This window comes from Calliopsis andreniformis, chromosome 2, assembly GCF_051401765.1.
Source record: "Calliopsis andreniformis isolate RMS-2024a chromosome 2, iyCalAndr_principal, whole genome shotgun sequence".
NCBI lineage: Eukaryota > Metazoa > Arthropoda > Insecta > Hymenoptera > Andrenidae > Calliopsis > Calliopsis andreniformis.
In genome coordinates, this window is record NC_135063.1 from 16,818,296 (window position 1) to 16,840,371 (window position 22,076).

The 22,076-nt window shown below is 41.4% G+C and overlaps 3 protein-coding genes across 5 annotated transcripts in view; all 3 read left to right on the forward strand.

The window, feature by feature from the left end:
• Positions 1-1,175: 1,175 nt before the first annotated feature.
• Snrnp-u1-70k (small ribonucleoprotein particle U1 subunit 70K) lies at positions 1,176-6,426 on the forward strand. Its single transcript, XM_076388767.1, is given in 9 exon segments — positions 1,176-1,422; positions 1,870-2,052; positions 2,152-2,214; positions 2,288-2,369; positions 2,652-2,696; positions 2,699-2,725; positions 4,913-5,153; positions 5,260-5,612; positions 5,705-6,426. Coding segments are annotated over 9 exon segments (1,302 nt in total). The 5' UTR covers positions 1,176-1,278; the 3' UTR covers positions 5,869-6,426.
• Positions 6,427-11,974: 5,548 nt separating this feature from the next.
• Positions 11,975-13,542, forward strand: LOC143188400 (uncharacterized). The gene is made up of 3 exons (XM_076392616.1): positions 11,975-12,036; positions 12,097-12,449; positions 13,403-13,542. The coding sequence occupies exons 1-2, from the start codon at positions 11,975-11,977 to the stop codon at positions 12,446-12,448; spliced, it is 414 nt and encodes a 137-aa protein (XP_076248731.1). The 3' UTR covers position 12,449; positions 13,403-13,542.
• A 792-nt stretch (positions 13,543-14,334) lies between these two features.
• Positions 14,335-22,076, forward strand: part of Shaker (potassium voltage-gated channel protein Shaker) — a 79,270-nt gene continuing 71,528 nt past the window's right edge. For all 3 annotated transcript variants that reach the window (XR_013003507.1, XM_076392438.1, XM_076392434.1), the window contains exon 1: positions 14,335-14,641. Coding sequence is in view for 2 of the 3 variants with exons in the window: in XM_076392438.1 (XP_076248553.1) it covers positions 14,472-14,641 (170 nt within the window). In the remaining variant the exon portion in view is untranslated. The remainder of the gene's footprint in view (positions 14,642-22,076) is intronic.

A 22,076-nucleotide genomic window follows, 5' to 3' on the forward strand; every position in this document is an offset into this window, starting at 1 on the left:
AATAAATGCTCCTCACTAGCGCCATCTTGTGATCTTTCAAAACCTTAAACAAAATTTTTAATCATATTGTAAATTATATTTTCACTCATTTCAACCAACGATATAAAAACTTGTAGTATTTTAAACTGTATATACGTGTAATCAAAATGATTGAAAATTAAAATTATGTTTCATGATTTTACGTTTTCTACTCCATTCTCAAACAGTTAACGCCATCTTAAGCAATTTTAAATTACTAAATGAACTGTAAAAATTCTATGTTGAAGATTTAGTTACTAACGCAATTTAGTCATAAAAAAATTAGTCATCTTGAAATTATAGGGATAAATAAAGAGTATAGTGTAATGGGATATTTTCCATACTGGGTGGTATGGTAGGAATTTTTTCTCATATGCTAGAATTACCAGCGTTAGTAATGAAAGCACAATGTTTCCTACATCTACCGCTTACAAATTTTAGAGGGCGTTCGAGAACCAGTTATTTTCTGGGAAGTCGGTATTTCAGAACGTGAGACACGAAAGTCCATTAAATATCCAGTTTATCCTATAAATTCGTCCATGAGGGGAATTTGTATCGCATGGTCTGCTCTACCGACTTTACAACACATAATGTAGCGGTTGATTTTGCTACTCCTTTCGCGATACGTATTGCATACATGTATGTATGTACATACGATAAAGAGTTCGGACATATTCGTCAGAAAACGCACTCACTGTAACCGCAGCCTACTGGATACGCTACAGAACTTTTAAGCACAGGACGGTTCTGAGAGCAATAGGTTTGCGTCATTTTGTAAGAATACATCATGTGCGGCGCAAGTGGAGGGACAGGGTACTAAGATATTTCCAATTCACATGTATAATTATAACACTATTTCTAGCTAATTTTTTGCGAGATAATAGTGCACGTAGCTTATTGATGACATTTCTCACCGATTTGTAATTCCTCATGTTTTTTACCAGATATTGCAAATTATATGAAGAATAAGCATACATATGAACTGGCAAAGCTTAGTACTTTGTCCCTCCACTTGCGACGCGCATGGTATATTCTTACAAGATGGCGCAGATCAGACGCTTTCAGGCGACTAAGCCTCATACCTTATTTAGTTATATAGATTGTCCGTGCTTCAGAAATACTGTGAATTGAGAATGTGTAGTTAGCGGTCGTGTCGTCGCCATTTTGTAATGGTGCGTGAGGGACGAAGATGCTGTTTGCCTCGAGGTTTTTCTTGAATTGAGAACTTGAAGCGTCGCGTTAGCAGTATAATTGAAGAAAATGACGCAGTTTCTACCGCCGAATTTATTGGCCCTTTTTGCTCCGCGGGATCCTATACCATATCTACCGCCTGTTAGTAAGCTTCCACACGAGAAAAAGAATGGAGGCTATATCGGCGTTGGAGCTTTCCTCAAATATTTCGAGGTAATCAAAATACATACAGTGAGTAACGAAAGTATTCGAACGACATGGTAGAAAATAATTCATTATGTAAAAATTGTGCAATGGATTACGATTTATTGAAACAAATTTGAGTTATAGTAACGTATATACGTTCACTAAATATATGTAAACTTATAGAAAAATTTAACATCAATAAGTTAAATAATACGTAACTAAAGTATTCGAACGTGCATTTAGTTTCAATAAATTACAATCCATATTGTACAATTGTGAAACAATAAATTATTTTCTACCATATCGTTTAAAAATTTTCCTTATTCACTGTATGCGATATTTTTGTTTTATCTATCACTGTATCATTTGTATGCACTTGGAAATGAATATGCAGGAGGATTTCAAGTAAAATATCTACTGTTTTGATTAAACGTTCTGTATAGTCCATTAATGGAAAACGTACATGCAATCTAGGATCCTAAAGATACACCACCGCCTGTGCGTGTCGAAACCAGGGAAGAACGGCTTGAACGTAGAAGAAGGGAGCGTGCAGAGCAAGTGGCATACAAGCTAGAACAAGAAATTGCAGTATGGGATCCAGCTGGCATTCCAAATGTAACCGCAGATCCTTTCAAGACTCTTTTTGTAGCTCGAATAGTGAGTACGATTTCCAAATAAAAGTACATATGAAAGTCGACTAATCTTATCGTTTATTGAGTTATAAAATTCACGTGCTTTTCTAATTTTTCTTTTCAGAACTATGATACATCTGAATCAAAACTTAGAAGAGAATTTGAAGTATATGGTCCAGTAAAAAAGGTAAAGAATTATTTGTTTTCTGGTAGACATAACATTTGAAACGAAACAGGAATAAGTTACTTTGATTTTCTAGATAGTGGTAATTCACAATACAATAAATGGCAAGCCTAGAGGATATGCTTTCATTGAGTATGAACACGAAAGAGACATGCATTGTAAGTAAAACTGGAAAAACATAATTCCCCTTTGAGAACCTCAGTGAGTCCATAGTCTGGAGTTTCACCGTACTTAGCGTCACTTCCAGCTAGATATAGTGGGGCAGGGCTATAGTTAGGCTACCCATTTTCATTGGTACTAAACCAGACGGTATGGGGGGTCCCGCCATACATCCATGCAGGATTACCATTCTGTAAATGCATATATGGTAAACGAATCAACTGAAAAGAAAATTATTGGCTGTCTTGATTAATGCAGTTTTTATCTTGTTCTTGGTACAGCGTGGTGGCCGCTGCCGGCAACTAGTGCCGTTCACTATTCCATGCAAAATCCCTGAACCTGCCTGATATGATAGGTTTGTATGTGTGGTAAGATCCAACATACAACAACGTTTGTTAGCGTCTATGCTTACCCTATTTATCTTGTCTGATTTTGTTAAACTTGTGGTTCGAGCATATCCCTCCAGGGGATAGTTAATAGACATGGCCACATTTTGAAAGTGCTACGAGTCGGTGGAGTTTCTCGATAATTTGGGATGAAGTATCTTTTATTTTTTAACAAACGTCGTTTGCAAAAGTTAGCATTCTACATTGAAATTGATTGGTGGGCTTTTTTTAGGAAAAAGGTTCAGGGACCCGCACTGCGAGCAGTTTAGATTTTACACCTATAAATATACATAAAAGTAGATTACATCGTAATGAAGCTATATGTACGTAGGAAACATTGGAATATCATCAAACAGAGTTGAACTACGTTTTATACATGAAAACTACAGCAACGATCACGCACTGTTGGCTAGTACAGCATAATCTATAATAACACGTCTTGGTCTTAGCACTATCTATATTTTTTTTACAATTCAATTGTTATTATGTGCTCTTACGTTAGGTTCGACTTTACGCATTTGAAATAGTCGACTTATAAAACGTGTACCAAGCGAATATCGTATGGATATTATATGAAATGTTTCCTCTCGTTAGGTCTAGTACCAAAATGCATGTTCCAAACTAATCGATTATTGTTTCTCGAGCATCTTATTTCGCCAATTATTTCCGTTTTCTAAACTTTCAAAATAGTTAGTTATCATCTTACTCGGAAGGTCATCGTATCATTCTACTTCAATCGATATTATTTACATTTAAGTCCTTGAACATATCAATTTCGATATAGAATACTAATTTATCCTAATTCATTTTGAATCAGTCAGTTTGTTAGAAAGTGTGCTTAGCGAAAAGTCGCGTGTACGTTTGAAAGGTAATATTTTTATCGTGCATATAAATTCCCCTTACAAGGTGAAAAAGAAAATTAGAAAAGCATTCTTCTTAGAGTCTTAGTTACATGAAATTTAAGATATAACTAGAGCACAATATAATGTATAAAGTATATAAATGGATACTTGCGCACGGTTTGGTCGTAAGTAAAAAGAAAAAGCGCACCAGGTAAATGCAAAGTAAACTTCTTCGGAGATTGAACGAACATATGAAGACTGGGCACCTTCCCAATGAATAGCATACGCGCTGGCCTACTCTATGCTCGCGAGTCTCTTACAAGTTCATTTCACGATTAAAAGTACTTCTAAGATTTGTGTTAACTTCCGTACGTAAGTAGCCGCGGTAGGTATTTTTGTATCTGCTAATACTTTTTCAACTTTACAAATCTAGATTTAAGGTATTGAAAAATTCCGTACATTTTATTGCCGATTGATGTTCTGCGAGTGCAACGTAAAATTGTGATTTCATATAGTAAAATGATTTGCATGGTACATGAGAACGTTAATTTTTTCATGAATATCACAGAAACAAAATAGTAATTGCGATGCATTACATACGTACATACATATGTATATAGCTACATCTCGTATGCTTTACTTTAGACGGAAACATGATTTGACGAAAGTAAATTTTATCAATTAAATGGTTTCAAGTAAAGATATTGATACGTCTTCGTGATATTATGTACCGTCGCATTTTACTTTATAAAATAGCGTGCGTTGCAGTCGATACAGACGTAATCAGAAATAACATGTGCCGATACCTTACGACCCTAATCATCTCTGTGAGAATTGTAACAATCATTAGAATTCGGTAATATCATCGAGGCGTAGTAAGAAAAAAATATGAAGATAAAAATCGATATCGATAAAGATTTTTACGTAGGCGTAGTGTGCGAGTACATCGTTCGATATTCGGTTTATTCATTCATTTCTCTTTTCGTGATCGAGTTTTCGCATATTTTTCATTTTAACGCGGAATTATTCAAATTCTATAATTTGTAACAAAATTTCAGCGATTATAATATCGGTTCTCTTTTTAAAAAGATCTTTATTTTAATTGAGACGTTCACTCGAAAGTGAACTCGAAAAGAACAAAAAAGAAAAAAAAAGAAAAAAAAAGAACAGAAGAGATTGAGATCAGTTAAGCAAAGTCTTTTCTGCCACTTTAGATTGATTGATTGATTTCCCAGGGATAAAAGAATCCCATAGTGTATTAAATAGCGAGCATGAGAATGCGAACAGATAATAATTTTGAATCGATACTTTTAGCTGCTTATAAGCATGCGGATGGTAAGAAAATAGATGGTCGCAGAGTGTTGGTCGACGTGGAACGAGCTAGGACCGTGAAAGGATGGCTTCCGCGAAGGCTTGGCGGAGGACTTGGTGGAACACGAAGAGGTGGTCCTGATGTAAACATTAAACATTCTGGTCGAGAGGATAATGAAAGAGAACGGGAACGATACCGTTTGGAACGAGAAAGGGAGACATCTGGACGTCTTGATAGGGAGAGGTATATTTTCTACTGTTACATACGATACCCTTTACGCAGCTTATTTAGAGAGCATTCGAAAAAGCTATGATAATCTCTACTTGAACATTGCATTTCCCCTTTGCAGAGATCGCGATCGTTTGGACAGGGAACGCAGAAGATCTCGTGATCGTAAGAGAAGGACAAGGAGCAGGTCGCGCGATCGAAAACGCAGGCGGAGTCGTGATCGTTTGCCCGATCCAGATATTGAAGAAATCCAAAGGGACGAACGTCCACGCGAGAGGAGGGATCGTGATCGAGATCGAGAGCGTGACCGCGACCGTAAAAGAAGACGCTCTAGAAGTAATGATCGCGATCGTGATAGAGATCGTAAGAGGGATAAACGCGATCGCGATCGTGAACGTAGAGACAGGAAAGATCGAGGTGATCGGCAAGACGAAGATACGAAAGAAATTCGAATTAAAGAAGAACCTTTGGATGGTACTTATCATCAAGTCTCCTTCTATTCGCAGTTTTTATACAATAAATTGATCGTTCATTAATATATTCATTTTTCCGACGGAAATTTTCAGATTATCCTGATTATAGTAATACATTCTCAACTTCTGGATCATACTTTACGGCTGTAAAATACGAAGATGATAACGAGCAAGAGGTGGAAGAGAAATACCGAATTCCAGAAGGTCGTCCAGATCCCCCTCCCTATAATAATTATGATTCTGTACAAGATTATTGATCTCGATAATATTTCATATGTACGTATTTTTTTGTTCGTTACCATGCACGATGAATTAACCCAATTGTCAATAACGCATTGTATATCTTACCGTTATTAAGTGTAATATTAAGTGAACCGTGTATCGAACATCTAGTTTTTATATACTTCACCGTGACCAGATATTCATTAAGGATATTACAAGGTAAGCAGGTCTGAACTAATTCTTTATGTAGCAGTAAACATTTTTACTCAGTTACTTGGAAATTTCTTATACTTTTGTTACATACAAAGGTAACTTCTCGGAATTCATTTTACACGCTTTAAATATTATTAGGCATACACCTGCCAGTTACAGTCACATATATTGTAGAAGGCTTTGTAAAGTCTTGCAATATTGGAACAGAAAAATGTCGATGTAAACATTTGAATTTTATTAGTAATGTTATAATTTCACAACTCTTTGTGTATATAAACATATACAGATGTATCACTCGTCTATTTCATTCATTTATGACTCCTGTATGTACATATGTCTATATACATGTACGGATAAAATAAATTACACAAGAAAACTTATTAATTTATCTGGCGTTGTATTTTACGTGCCATGAAAATACTTATGCAGGCTTTTACATTGCTCCGAATTGCTTTAGTATTTGCAGTGTTCGTGTAGTTTGCCATGTTCTTATGTACGTATTGGACGCTGCAATATCGAGCGAGAGTTGGTTTTTTTTATCTTAACCATGAATGGTGGTCGGCTCGATGCGTATTAACTGGACCAAATCATTCGGGTCTTTTACCGTTGTTATCCAATGTCGATACAAAGTATAAAAATAGTAAAAACTTTCAAGAAAATTAATCTACTATTTTTAGAGCACTTTCATAAATATGCTATAGTTGGTTCAATATTTGTTGCATGTAGGTAGAATTCGAAATCGCATTCAAGAATCGATAGTAAATGCGATTTCCTATATTTACAAGGAACATGATTTGAAATTTGGCGCCTATGATACTTTATGCTATACTTTTACTTTCATTTTTAATCCAGTAATCCAGAATAATTTTTATTCTTTTATTTATCGTTGATGAGGTAAATAATATTAAAAAATATTATTTTAAAAAACACTGCAAAAGAAGCATTTTTAAATTTGAAATCACACCTACAGAAGTGTACATGACTTGAGAAGTAGTTAACGATTATACCACGTGATTCCGGATCTAGCTAATTTTTGGAATTGGCGCCAAAGCAGTTGTGAAAGTGTCAGGTGGGACTGGCAGCAGTACGTCGCGCGTGTTTCTATCAATTTGACATTACCGAAGAAAATGGTCCATATTTATTATTTCCATGCATCAACGGGGTTCAGGTAATACAATTAAATCTTATAGTTGTTTTATCTCATCTCGTTGTAAAGAGGTGAACGAAATACATACTATTTTTCAATTACATCTATTCTCTAACCTTACGAGGATTGAACATCCATGCCGATGTCAATATGTAATAATATTAATTCCAATTTGTTCAATTACGTACGACTAATTAATTAATAACCGACTATGTATAATGACGGTTGTAACACATAGTTAATTTGTTCGGTCGAAATGGAGAATACGAAGGTAATTAAATGAATGAAAAATATTCGATGGTTACGAGGCGACAAGAATATTTCGAACGCGTGAGAGAGAGCTTTCTTATCGTAGGTGCAAACTATGTACCTCTGTCACATTAATCGTTCGTGTGCCGGAAATTACAATCCCTACTGCAATAACTGCGAATTGCTTCTGATTCGACTGTCCTCGTACAGCTTATCGTTCGTCAGCCGAAAATTTCAGTCTTGCAAATTGCACTACCACCTAAATCTATTCCTCGTTTAACATTTTCTCATACATCTACACGTACATATATGTCGATCAATTTAGTACGTATTTCTTCCTTTACTTCTATCGCTACTTTATCATTTTATTTGATATTATGGGAATCTTTATTGTAAAAAAATATTCATTTTAATTTGGACATGCTTAGGGGAAGGAGTGAAAGCAAAGAACGAAGAAAAAATGGTAGGAGACAAAAGATAGAAGTGATACTGTGACAGTAATATTGTGACAAGCACAAAAAGATAGGTAACGTGTTGCGCGAACAATTTAAGACTAACTAATTAGAAGCTATTTCTTGATTCTATAAATTTGAATTATTTACGATAGTCAGAGTCAGAGTTCGAGAATGCGACAAGATGCTTTTCATAGGAACTACGGAGTAAGTGGCACTTATTATTTTTTCGTTAAGTGCAAGAAGATACGTAGTTTCTTCGAATCGGAGTGAAGAAAACAAGAATGGATAGAAAACGGAGCAAGAAAGGACAAATTAGAAAAGAAATGCCGAAGATTTGTAAAGAAAGTAAAAGGTAAGTGGTATGCAGAGAAAGATACAGAATGCGAGAGGGAGAATTGTTTTATTAAGCCAAACGCAAGGATGCATACCTATGTGCTTACCTACAGAGATGTTAATCTGTAAGTAGTTAATGCACAGTTTCAATGTTTTAAGGAAGAGTGCAGATCCTAGACTGGAAGAAAGAACAAGAAGGAAGTCAGGATGATCCTGTAGAAATAGCAGGCAATTTCGTTCATGCAAGAACAGGTAAAAAGAATGACATACGTACATAGACCGAGGCAGACACAGACACAGACACAGAGAGAGAGAGAGAGAGAGAGAGAGAGAGAGAGAGAGAGAGAGAGAGGGAGAGGGGCGGATAGAGCAATGGGAGGGGTGAAGACGTATAGTGGTTAGAAGGTTTTGGGCATTGGAGGGGAGCGAGAGCATGGCGCAGGTGTGCGCCGGTAGCCCAGCCGCTGGAATGGTGTATACCGCACGCCTTAGGTGCGCGTATGCGCCGAACAGCGCCGAAAGAACGACAGTCTAGCGAACGCGTGTAGCTGCGCCTGTGCATGACACAGCTACGAAACTCTACAGCTTGATTCTGAGAGCACGAGCAAGTACTAAAAGGAGAATGTTGTTAGAAAGGATGAAGCGGTAAAGAAAAGGGGGTCCTCGCGACGAAAGCGGAGTTTCGAAAGTGTGTGGGTCGTAGGGGTGTAATGTAAGCAGTAGAGAGGCACAGAAAGAGGAATGCTGGCGCGTAGGCAGGCAGGTATGCATGCATGCAGGCAGGCAAGCAGGTTGCGATGCAGGCAGCGAGCCAGATGGCGAGGGTAGGCAGTAAGGTGGGCGGTCGAAGGGGTAGTAACGGATAGTAAGGGGAGTCGGGGGTGGTTCGGAAGGGGATGCCGGAGGTGGCGGCGTACAGGGGGTGGCAGGCTGGTGCGTCAGAGCCTGCAGTGAGCCCGGCAGTGAGGCGAAACGTTGGGCTCCGCGCGGGAGTCTCGTGGCCGCCCGCCTTTTCTTTTAAGTCGGGGTGCCTTTTTCCTTACACCCACCCCCCGCCCTCTTTTTGTCGCCCTCGCGGTTCTACGGGCCCATCGTCATCGCTCTCTTTTCAAGGCACATTTCGTATCTCGCTACGATTCGTTATCGTCGTTCGAGATCGTCGTTCGAGATCGTCGTTCCGTGTTACCGTCTTCGGTCACGGTTCGTCTCCTTCCTTACATCTCTTATTTCATCTTTCACTTTCAATTGCCACAAGTAAATACATTGGTGAATCGGTTTTTTTTTCGAAGACGATCGCTTCGGGTGGTCGAGTAACGACTAAAAAGGGGAAGTAGGAAGAAAGGGGAAAGAAAGGGGGAAGAAAGGAGAAAGAAACGGAAGAGAGAATAGATTTTGTAGTCGGAAGAGTGATCGAAAACGTAGCCGGCCGCGGGGTTGCTGCGGTGCGGCTGGAGAATCGAGTAACACCGGTGTGTGACCTTTCGGCCTGATCACATGATACGTATCGTGTCCGGTGCGTCTACATCCCTATCACAGTTTCTCCAAGTAAAATGAATATCGTGGCGCTTTTCATTAAGAGAAATAGTTTCTCACGTTTTTGCCAGTGTCATCGTTCAGCTGTGTTTCGCGATTTTACTTCAGAAGCGAAAGAATAAATGAATCGACCTCTGACTAGCGATTTCGAGTGATGATGGATGCAGGAGAAGGGTAGCGAAGAGCAAACGGATTCGAAACAGCAATGCCAATGCCAATGCCAATGCCAATGTCAATGCCAAAGCCAAAGCCAAAGACAATGTCAATGTTAACGGTGGCTTGAAAACGACCACCATGAGATTGCTCGTCTATTCAACATCGTTGAATGTGTTTTATGTTTTCCGATTAGTCAGCGAATCGGGTAGTGATTGAGCGATAAAGGGAAAAAGTATGAAACAGGAGGAAGAAGAGGGATCGATGTTGAAAGTGAATTTTCTTGGAGTGGTCGCAACGAAAAAGGATCCAGATAGTGATCGAAAGTGGATCGAGGTAAGGAGGGAACGAGCCAGTTTCTAGAGAGGAGAGAAGCCGTGGTGCCGCGTGTTCTTCTCTTGCCCGCGACCTCTCTCACGCACCGCCAATGCGGCTGAGATCGCGCGATCTCATTGGCTGCAATCGTGCCGTGGTGTCGGCGATGGGTACGTCCAAGTTCGATGCTCGTGTTTGACCGAGGGGCTACGCGTGCATTTTCCTTCTTACGCTCTCATCCTCATCTCTTCTCGTTCTTCCTCCATGATTCTTCACTTTTCTCTTGGCTTCGTCGCGAGTCTCCGTATCTTCCTGTTTCCTTCTCTTTTTATCCACATTCCAGCGAGTCTAACGGCTGTGGAAGAGTTGGAACGACGAGCAATTGTGTGCAAGAAACATCGCGAAGTACAGGGTCGCGCGTTTCTTCGTTCCGATCGCCTGCGTTTTTTGTCAGAATGGTTTATCGTTGTAAATCATTTGTCGGATAGTGATCGTAAATTGTGAATACGGGATGACAACGGTGCCGAACATTTGAAAATGAATCGTCGCCCTAGAAGAAGATCGCTGCGGAAAAGTGTGTTTTAAAAAAGCGGTTTCATTTGATTAGCTTTCCACGTTCGTGGAGAGTTTTCACTGTCGATGTTTGTCACGAGGAAAAGTGTACCCCTTTGGAAGCGAGTTAAACTATCTTGAAAGAAGGAAACGATAAGCAAGGCATAATCAAGGTCGTTGATTCCAGGTTTCTTCACGCGAGTGGTTCATTTCGGTGCACCGGCGCGGCAGTTTTTCGTCCTACCACGAGTCGATGCTTCGTGTCCGGCAATTTCCACGCGAACTCCGAGCATTCCGGGCTTGTACACGTGTATATCCTTCTTCCGCAATCGATACGCCGCGATGGCTATTTTATTAACCATCGTTACAACGCCTCGTACTCTCTCGCTTTTACTTTTTTCTTTCATTTCTTTGGCTAAAACAGCACATTTTTCGGCATAGGCATTGCGTTTTAAACAAAATTTATCTTCTTCTCTTTACGAGTCACTTTGCGCTCCGATTCGCTGCATTTCGATTTTAAGCGACTTCTGATGACGGTAACGCGTCTTTATTCCGACACGTGGTAACCAAGAGCTTTTCATTTGGCATTTCCGAGTCTTGGGGTTCGACTCGTGTCCCCCTCTTCGTCTCGGCTCTTAAGACATTAGAAGACGACCTGTAGCATTTCTATTGCTGATGCCACACACACCGCTGGCTTCGTTCATAAGAGCGAGAATCGCTCGTGTAACGTCCAAGATAATTCTTCTGGAGTTCGCTTTCACAAACGGATAAGAAAACGCTTTTCTCGAACGTTTTTCATATGTTTTTCATCCAATTTACTAGTCCGTAAGCAATTTTCTCTCTCTCTCTCTCTCTCTTCTCTCTCTCTCTCTCTCTCTCTCTCTCTCTCTCTCTCTCGCGCGAGCCGTTTTCTCTCTCCTGTGACTGACACTTTCTCCTTTGCGAATAAGATATCCATGAAGTTGAACCGGTTTCGCTGCATACATTATTTGTGCTGCTGTGTTGTGATATTGCTAAGATGGAATAGTTAAATATTAAAGGATAGTTTCGATTCGATTGTTCGCGTGAAGGGTTGCGATCGAATAGACGCAATTCTAATCAGTTTCGCAATATTCCGTAGATGCCAGTCGAGCGGGACAAACGGCGAAGACCCATCGTAGCAGTTAATTGGCATTAAGCTCTTTTGCGGAAATGTCGATCGACGTAGAGAGACGGAGGAAAGTTGAAATCGTGCTCGTACGTAGTTACGTGCAGTCATCGTGGAGAACAACGACCGCGTGGCTGGCTACAGGCCAATACGAATCTAGTTAAAGGGTGAACGTGAAAATCAGGGTGTATAGTGAGGATAGTGGATCGGGAAAGGACGAGAAAGGACTGGAAAGGGAAGAAATCGGGCTGGGAAGAGTCTCGCGGGTGACGAATACGTTCCGTGGTGAAATTTTCGGTTCCGTGTTTGATGATAATCTTGTGTGTGGTGCAAGATGCGCTCGCGACGCCGTGACAGTGGCTGAAGGACGAATACGTCGAGAGGCTTATATAGCCCTCGATTCCACCAGCTCTCCTTCTCCTTTCGTCTCTCTAGCGAAGAAAAAAAGTGCAGTGGAAAGTACTCTTCTACGGTTCGTCGCTCATCTCCTCGACTGCGTTCATCAACCACGCGAGTAAGGTGAGAACAACTGCACGAGAATCTCTTATTTCGTTTCTCTTGCGTATTTTCTTTTCTTTCCATTGTCGCACTTCTCTTTGTATTTACAATTTTGATATCAACTTAATTTATAGGCAATTACAAACTAAGAATAAGTTGTAGACACGTAGCTAACTTTGTTTAAAACAAAAGTCTAGAATTTCCCGAAAAATACCGCGTTACTGAAACTAGTAGATACAGAATATAGCCACGGTTCACAACAATACGAACGAATTAACAGTCCTTTTCGTTCAAATGGATATAAATAATACAGTAGAAAGTCTTTTCCTCTGCGAACATTTCGAGAAGGTATAATTTGTGCTACATATTACCTATAAGAAGGCCGAACTACAGAAATATACGTACATATGTACATATGTATACTCGTATGCTCATAACCGAAAGAGTTCCACTTATTTTTGGGCGATTAATAATAGCGAAACCTCGGCTATTATTACGCCAATTTTCAGATATGTATTTTTAAAAGGAATCAATAGTTTCTGAATCGTTTAAAAAACGCGCAACTCGCTTTATGCGCGTATCATTTCGATTGCCTTTTAATGGATACATTCCAAGACTCGTTTTCTCCTCGTTAGAATTAATTTGCTGCACTGAAATTTACACGACGCGACGCGACAGTTCAAAGTTGTGGGTTAGCCTGGGCTCGATCAATATTTTATTAAGATTGAATGCGTTTCTTCTCGAGAGAATTCGAGAGAAAGACTTGGAATTGAAATTTCCGATTGTCGAATAATTTATTGATTCGAATCTTAAAAGGTATGTCTTATAATTAGTAGAATGGTTAGAGAAGAATATTAATACCTTTGATTTGATCAAAGTATTGAAGACTTTGAGCGATGACGCGCAAAAGAAATAACTGAACTATAAAAAGGAGAAAAGATTGGTGAAACATATATTTTTTTCTGTTGAACTAGGAGCACAGAAAGAAGAAAGAAAAGGTAAAACAACACGGCGTCGGAAAAAAGTGGAGAGTTCCTAAAGGCAGGCAGAAGGAAGGGAAAAGAAAAGTGGTCGAGAGCAAAAGCACGATCTTGTAAATGGAAGAAGAGGAGAAAACACGTTGGCAAGCGTAAAAGACGAGAGGCACGCAGAGAATCGATCGAATCGAGGAAAGAAAGTGAAAGAACGAAAGCGGGGGTGCGGGGCCAACAAAGGCTAGTGAATAAACTAACGATAAGGATTAGATGGTGGAGTTGCTCGAAAGTCGGGCTAGGGAGCCTACGAGGCCGATCGAGGCAGGTCGTAGGTACGCAGGGCCAGCCAGTTCTGCCGATATCGTCGGCCGGCTGTGCTCGTTTTTCGAACATGATCTCTTAGCCTTGGGGCAGTTCGCTTTTATCGGTAATTATTCGTCGCGGATATTCGAGGATCGGCTAACCAAACACTTTTCCTTCGTTGGCATCGATTTCGGGAATCAACATATCAAAAGGATTGCGCTAGTCGCTCTCGAGGAGCTGGAGGTCGAGCTGGAGCAGCAGCGCGCCGACACAGACGCGAACGTCACGATTACGGTTGTTGGTTGCGATCAGCACGTGGAGCGTTTCCATCGCGAAGAGAGTGGAAAGGTCCGCGAGAGACAGCGGCCGAAGGAGGAAGAAGTGGAGGAGGACGAGGGCGGGGAGGCGGAGAAGGCAGAAAAGGCGGCGGATCAGGAGGAAAAGGAGGAGGAGGAGGGAGAGAAGGCGGAGAAGGCGGAGAAGGAAGAGGTGGAGGAAGAGGAGGACCAAAACGAGGACCAGGACGAGAAGCAGGACGACGACGACGACGACGACGACGACGAAGAGGAGAACGAGAGTGAAGAGGAAAGGGAGGAGAAGGAGCAGGAGCAGAAACAGGAGCAGAAACAGGATCAGGTGCAGAAGCAAGGGGTGTGGGACAAGTGGATAATAGTGGTGCGTGGGAGGGGCGTGCTTCTGGCAAAGCTAGAGGATCGGTCGGAGCCCAGGAAGGGCTCCTGCAAAAGGAGCGAGACTGGCGAGCGCAATGTGGCAAAGCGGCGGCATGGGCGCCCATGCGGCCAACAATCCATGGATGAAATTAATGGGCATTGTCCACAAGGAGAGAAGGCATCACGACTCGGGCTCGGCCGCAGCCGCCGCTTCCGGAGTACAGGGCTCTGCAACCACTGGCAGCAACGATCGGACCCTCAATCAGTGAGTCACTCTACTCTGCTTTACTTTTTTATTTCTTTCTCCTAGCGTTTAGTCAATTTTTACTTTCCACCCACTATTTATCAGGTCAGGTATTCGATTAGCTTGTTGCGGTTACCAATTATCTACATATGTATACATATGTATCTATAGATACCTATATCGATTCGATAGGAATTGGAAAGGAATTTGAAGGATAACGACTCGAAATTACGAATCAACGACACTTGATGTAACTTGATTCATCTGTAGGCATACTAACGTAGGTTCAGGGCCTTAGTAAGAACCCTGTTCTACATAGGTATCTGTATATAAAACTGTATGAAAGGGAAAAGGTTCTAACAATAGCGGTACGCTCAGCGTCCCTTGTGCTACATTTACGTAATCATTTTTCATTTTCTATCGTGGGGTGTACGCAGGATAACGCGCGGTAAATGAAATACAATTACATCATCAGGATCGGTAACGAGATGAAGCTTCTCATCTTGTCGGTCTATATACAGAGAAACGTATCTACACGTAGACTGTACACGGTAGTCGTTTCTCAATATTCTCGTGTATCGTTTCTCTTGACATCGGAGGGACCGTGACGAACGTCTCGCCTCCGGATGCTACACCGTTTCGAAACTTTACTCTCGACAGCGTGCAGCGACATCGATCGTTCCTCCAGGTTGCTGCTCGCGATTCACAGTCAATTGCGGCAATTGCGGCAATTGCGGCAATTGCGACATTGCGATGTCGCGCAATGACATCGTAAAAGAGAGCGAAAACACGTGAAAGCACTCGAGACCAGAAGTAGATATTGTTTCTTCGTAAGTCAAAAGCGGCGAGTTTCGCCAGCTGATCGGAAGCTGGCCGTGGCAATTGTACGAAATTGATTATCGGGTCGTACGAGAGGATAAAACTGTTATCGATATCAGAAGCAAGTAGCGTGTTCTAGAGGACAGATTTGTGAAGTTGCGTCTTATTATTGTCCTTCCTGAAAACGCCGCGCCGCGGCTTCTTTTTCTCGACTTGTTACTTACTGCGTGTTTTTCGCTAGCGTTACTTCAACAATAGTTAGTCGTTTGCCGCTCCACTACTTTAGGAAGCGTGTCGCGTATAAATGCGAACGCAGCCACTCCACGGGTATCAGAGCGAGCGTTGTCGCAATTAAAAACGGCTTCACCCTACGAGAACCGTCGAAGGCTATAGGTCGCGACGAGAGCAAACAAAAAGCGAAACTCGCTCGGAAAGAGGACTCGAGTATCGTTGTTTCGCTACTGACAGTAGCTTTTCCTTTTTACGGGAAACCCTCCGGGTACATGTTTTTTCTATGCACCTTGTAGGGAGTTGTAGGGAGAAAGACAAAGTATTCGTACGCAAAAGATGGAGCGAAATGACATACATGGAAACAGATGGACAGATGGAAAAAGTCTAATCACGTTCTGATTTCGGTTGCATCCAACAAACTAACCCCTATTTTATAACCCTTATTATCTACTGAATCGAATAGCAGCATAAATTTCTACTGACATGTGTAGTAATTACCTACGAAGACGCGATGTGGTGTGTCTTATCGGAATTTCCTTTCGAATGGTTCATTTTCTTTACGAAAGTAGGTAGGTATGTATTCGCAGGAGAGTTGAGATGCAAGGGAATTTCACACGCAGATACTCGGTAGACGGAGCCTCGTGACACGTAAACGAGTCGAAAGATCCCTTTCGTCTCTATTAATTATACTCCGGCATGGTTACTAATTACACGAGTATTGATGCGCGCTGGTTCAGCTCGTGAATCCTCTTGCTCGCACAAACGACGTTTAAGTGGTGGATGACAGAGATGCGAGAAGATACATAGAGCGAAAGGCATATTCTTAAGAGTGCTAGTGAACGAGTGTTGTACTTTCGAAAAAGAAAAAAAAAAAGATATCAGGTCCGTTTGTTAAGATCGCCGAGCGAGTTAACGCGCCAAAGTCATTTCGTCCAGGAAATGGCACAAGGTCGAGTGACATTCAAATTGTGATTTCTTTCACGTTAGTCTTTACGTATCGAACTATGTTATACTATTTCCAAGTTCAATATTTCGACGTCAAACATTGTCGAGTCTTCATTTCTGTTTCAAACAATTTTAGGATGTAAACATCGATCTTTACATTCAACTGTACACCGTTTTCGATGGAACATTAACGAACGAGTGGACGATGCAGTTGTATTAGGTATGTTGTTTGTTAGATAACTTACCGAACATTGAATTTTCTATGGCTTATAACGGCGATAGCGATGTCCGAATAGCATGAGAAATGGAGAAACTTTTCTGGCTCTGGTTATTTCGTAGCCTAACCCAGCCTGTTCAGTAAAGCTTGAACAGACTATGCATGAAATCATGCCTGCCAGCTGAATCTGTTCACCAGCATCCTGATTAGAATTCAACGCGCCGCGCCAATGGATTCTTTTATTACCCTTATATAGTATTGTGTATACCTAGATTTTCCCGTTCACTCGGATTCGCAGTTAATTTTATTACAAACATCCGTATCTGCATCATTTTCCTTTCACTTTACTCTCCTTTTTTCTCTAGAGTTTCCGTATTTATGATCATTACCACCCAAAGTAGCCAAGTTTTCGCGCTTTTCGAATACGAGATATACTATTTGGAAAAGAAAGAGGTCAGAATTATCCGCGCCAACTGACTGACCTAAATAGGTATACTAGACATTTGAAAAATGTTAGTCAAAGTTTTCGATGCGAAGAGAAGGAATTAGACAGGCGAAAGATGTGAGCGTCAGAAAATGATGTTAGAAATCGAACCACCCTCAGCTGTACTTCATCCATATTGTCATTTGAAAATGGAAGCTTAAAAACGATTGCTCTTTTTACCCCACATTCACTCGCTATCCAACGCTTCTAGCTTCTGAAAAGCCATGTTTTTCACTTTACATTCTATCAGTTTAGCCTGGTTCGTCGAGTTTCCTCGTCATTTTCGCGAAACTTTGATCAACGAGGCTTCTCGATATTATCTTCTCCCACATTAGTCCCTGTCACGGTAAGTGGGTGGGGCGGTAAGCAGCTGGAGGGAGTAAGAATCAATGGGATGCGGTCAATTTAATCGAACCCTCCCGCTATATCGGTATTAAGGAAGATAAACTAAAAATAAATAATAGTGAGAAAGTCTGAAGCGGCATTGATTTTACTATTTTCTCTGGCTGAGCGAGCCAAATGTTTCTGGATACCCTCCATCTACCCACAAGGACATTATTCAAAATTATTAGGCAGGATTTATCGGTGCGGAAATTATTGAATCAGTTCTGGCGAGAGTACAAGATGACTCTTAGAATGCGATTGATACGACTATTTGCACATTCTCGAGAAAACTAGGAAAAGCGTGAAATTGTGGCGAGTATTGTATCAGACGCGGCGGTTGCAGCAAATTAACATGTATCACGTTTAGGAGTCGAACAGGGGAAGTGCAGGAGCGCGCGTGCGCGCGTGCGCGCTTTCATCGTATGCGGTTTAGTAAATCAACGGCAAGCTATAATCATATTTCGGTCTGGTTGCGAAAATTGCTATCGAGCGCGTCATAATCGATTGCTAGGTTTGGGGAATTGTTAAGGATGTGGAAACGTTAGTTTGCACGTAACAACGAGGTACATGGAAAGCTAATACTAATAGTCCAGAATCCATCGATTTCAATGGCTAAAGAATTGAGCGATGCAACTTATTGGTAGATTGAAAGACAAAGTATATCTACTTGGAAGAATTTCATATATTTGAGAAAGGAAGGAATTTGTAGATTGCGACTCGTCGTATTTAGCGGATGCTCGGTGTCCCAGGTACGGGCACGACACATTCATCGTAATAATAGAACGATTAATAGTAGCCCATGCGACCGGTGGTCTTGTTCGTTTCGCGCTATTATTAATCGAGCGTCTATCGCGTGTCCCAGTTTGCGTTTAATTCTAGCCACGTGTGCGTCGCGTTCCAACGCGTATGTATACGCGACACTCAACTATGTACCTATATACATACTTACTGTTTTACGATAAGCTCTTCCAGCCGTTGCTACTTTGCCGGAAGAGTGCTTAACCTTCGTCGGGAGGGTTCGATCCCCGTCAAGTGTCCTCTGTTACTCTTCTTCACCAATCGACCACTGTACGATCATCTAAATTCCAAAGAGTACCCATCTACGCAAACCTTCATATATTTCATCTACACTTCTCTATCTAACACGCGATTCTTATTCTTTATCCAGCCTTCGTTTCGAGTTGTTGCAGTAGAGCGGAGACAAGGAGAATTGCTGGCAGTAGAGTTGAAAGAGTAGCTAGACTTTCGTTATGTCCATTAGCGGAGCGAGAAGGATGCGTAAAAGAAAAGGTTTTCGGGAGTTGTCCTTTGTCTAAGCACCTGTTGCAACCTGGTTGCTCGCAAGTGCGACTGTACGAGTCAAGAGAAAGCGCGCAAGGATGAACGCGAGTCGAAGTCTTATTTTTATTGCTATTTCATATTTACTATTGGCATGCCAAGTATACGCGCATTCTCGTTACGTTTTGCGCCAAAAATAAAGAACGACGAGGTCTGGGTTAAGATTATTGAGAGAAGGGATTTAACGTGGAACATGCGAAGAAGGAGAGTGGTATTCTCCACGTTGTCTGCGAAGGTCAGAACGGCGCCGTTCCAGAAGTCGCAGTCGATTCGGTGTCAGGGTGACGCGACAAATGCGAACGCCTGCTGCCAGCAAGTTCAATAACGCACAGATCGATGCACACTCGGGGTCATCTTTTTCTTAGTTTATCAAATACGTTCAACTGCTACATCGAGCAACTCTATTAACGCTTTCCTCGTGCGGCTACCTCCCTTTCCGCTTTCTTCCCGAAATTTCTCAAAGCAGTTATTGCTAGTTAACTTTCGACGGTCTAACTTATAATTAGGATTCGACTTTATCTTGAAATCAGTTATAACTGTTGGATAAGCGGAATAAGGGCAACTCTATGGAGCGAAGATCTGAATGAAGTTACGGCACATGTGTGAAAATTGATTGAAATTTAGTAAACTTTTGAAATTGCACTAACTTACGGTGCATTTGAAATTTCAACCGTTTAAATAGAGACTATGGATCGCAGAAATGTAGCTTAGGTTGAGAGGGGAGGCGAGAGTGGAATAAGAATCGAGGAAGGTTAGTGGAAAGCGTTCAGAAAACGTTAAGTCGTGGGAAGAAGAAAGCTTTATCTTGGTGGAAAAATATGAATAGCTCGAGAAGATGAAGCGACGACCGCTTGCCGCGATGCAAAAACACGGTGAAACAGGGCCGGTCGACATTAGGAGTCGGGGTAGTGCGGGGCACGGATGCAGCAGTAGGGCGGGGGTGAGGGTAGCACGCATAGATTCGGCCGCAGCCGCGGTGACGTTAAGAATAACGAACGAGGACGAGGACAAGAGCGAGGTTGTAACCCGGCACCAGTTTCTCTCGCCGCTTCGTCATTATCGTGGACGACGGGACCCGTATTTCTCTCCTCTATGTCAGCCCTGTTTGACTTTCTTCCTCAGAGGGCCAAACGATTCGCCACGTCTTAAACGCCGACTCTTTTCTTTACCACGCCGCGACGCCTTTCGCACCGCTCTTCCTACCTTTTTCCGCTTTCATTTCAACTGATTCGTTAGATTTCAACTACAAAATGATAATCTGCTTCCGATCAATCCTTAGACAATTTTTAGGGATCCCTGGTCAACTAAATTATTCGTCAGGATTAAAGAAACTTATAGACCTAAGACCTATAATTCAGTTGTGAGAGTTGATTACGAAACGGAAATAGACGCACAAATAGATATGGCAGGAGCGTTGTGAACTATATAAACAATATAACATATAACCGGAAATAAACGGAAAATAAATTAGCTTGAAAAGATTCAAATGCGAGTAAACACCCGCGTTTACGCAATGTGCCCTTTTCTCTGCAATCAATATATTCTATTTACATCTTCAATCTTTTTCTATTTCTCTACAGACCAATGATTTTTCGTCGTATGATGTATTACAAGCACGTCTGGTAATTTGCGAAACATCTTACACTTATATATCGTTTGAAACTTACAAATCCAACCATCTAATTGAAGCTTATTAGTAAGAAATAATATTTGCATATCATTGGCCGTTCGTAACGTAGAACTTAACAAGTCGGTGTAAGTAAATATGTGCGAGAAGAGGGTTGCGCATCTAATCTGGGGTTCGACTTTGTTCATTCGCTGGTGTGTAGTCGATAGAGATTCGGCAAAGGTTTGACGAAGGTTCAGTACAGGTTGTGTAGTATCTGATGTGTGGCGGTGTTCGTAGGTTACTGCCCATGGAGGGAGAGAGAGAGAGAGAGAGTGAGAGGGGACAGTAGAGTGGGATGGAGGGAGGAAGGGAGAGAGAGAGAGAGAGAGAGCGCGAGAGCACGGCGCGGCGCAGCAACCCCTAACACTTCCCCACGCCGATTCACGGCAATGCGGTACTCCTATCTATGTTTAATAGACTGCATAGGCGGCGGTAGCAGCAAGTTGTCGGTCGTTGCAACACGCCGCCTCTTCAACTTTCCTTTTTCTACAGGGGTGAACTCGTAAAAACATTATCTAGTTGCACTTACCGCTTTGACCTGTTACCAACGAATCGATTGCCTAACACCATATCATTAATCCATTAACGAATCATTATTTCCAACCGTTTTAGGTTGATTGAAAACTACTTAATCGCTTGGAGAATATCTGACAGAATATTTAACAAAAGTGTACGCTGCCATTTCTTTCGTTCGAAGGAGAACCTGTGGAGAATACGATTCGATTGTCATACAGAAACAGGAATTTTGGTGTTCAGATGTGGGTGTGGCAACGAATGCTTTTTATTTGTGAATACTTGGACGTAAGTCTGCGGGGAGAGTTTCGCGTAGACCTAACAGAGGCAGATGGATCTGCTCCAGATTCTCTTGCTGTCCAAAAGTCCGTTTCTGTACGAGAGCAAGAAGGAAAAGCTTTCTGTTTGGTTTTCGATGGTATTGTTATCGTTTAGTTGATACATTCTTGGAAATGCCTTAGGAGTAGCAAGAGTTGACAAAAGTTAAAAAGACCTATTTTTCGTACAATTGGCATAGAATCGTATATTTGGCAATTTTACGTTAATGGGTACAATCGATACGCGCCATTTGAATGTGCAACCTCTAATTTTTTTCCCTGTGTAGGAAGGTACATCATAAGTTTGCTCTATTTTCGTACTGATCTCTCGATTCCTTCCGTACTTGCTTTTCTTTCTACAGTTTTAATGTCGCGACGCGCGACGTATTCTTCGATGGTGCAGAGGACACAACAGTACATGATAAGGTTGCAAGATCTTTCAACAGCAATAAAACCTATCTCATATTTCGATATAGATTTTCACAAACAAGTTGACATGCTTTTCTCTCCTATTTTTTCTTTTCGCGCGGTTCGAAAAC

Bases quoted from the DNA above. Each gene is read 5' to 3' on its own strand.
- LOC143188400 (XM_076392616.1), top strand. From the start codon at position 11,975: ATGTCGATCGACGTAGAGAGACGGAGGAAAGTTGAAATCGTGCTCGTA. The intron at 12,037-12,096 runs GTCATCGTGGAG...ATCTAGTTAAAG, and splicing joins CTCGTACGTAGTTACGTGCA to GGTGAACGTGAAAATCAGGG.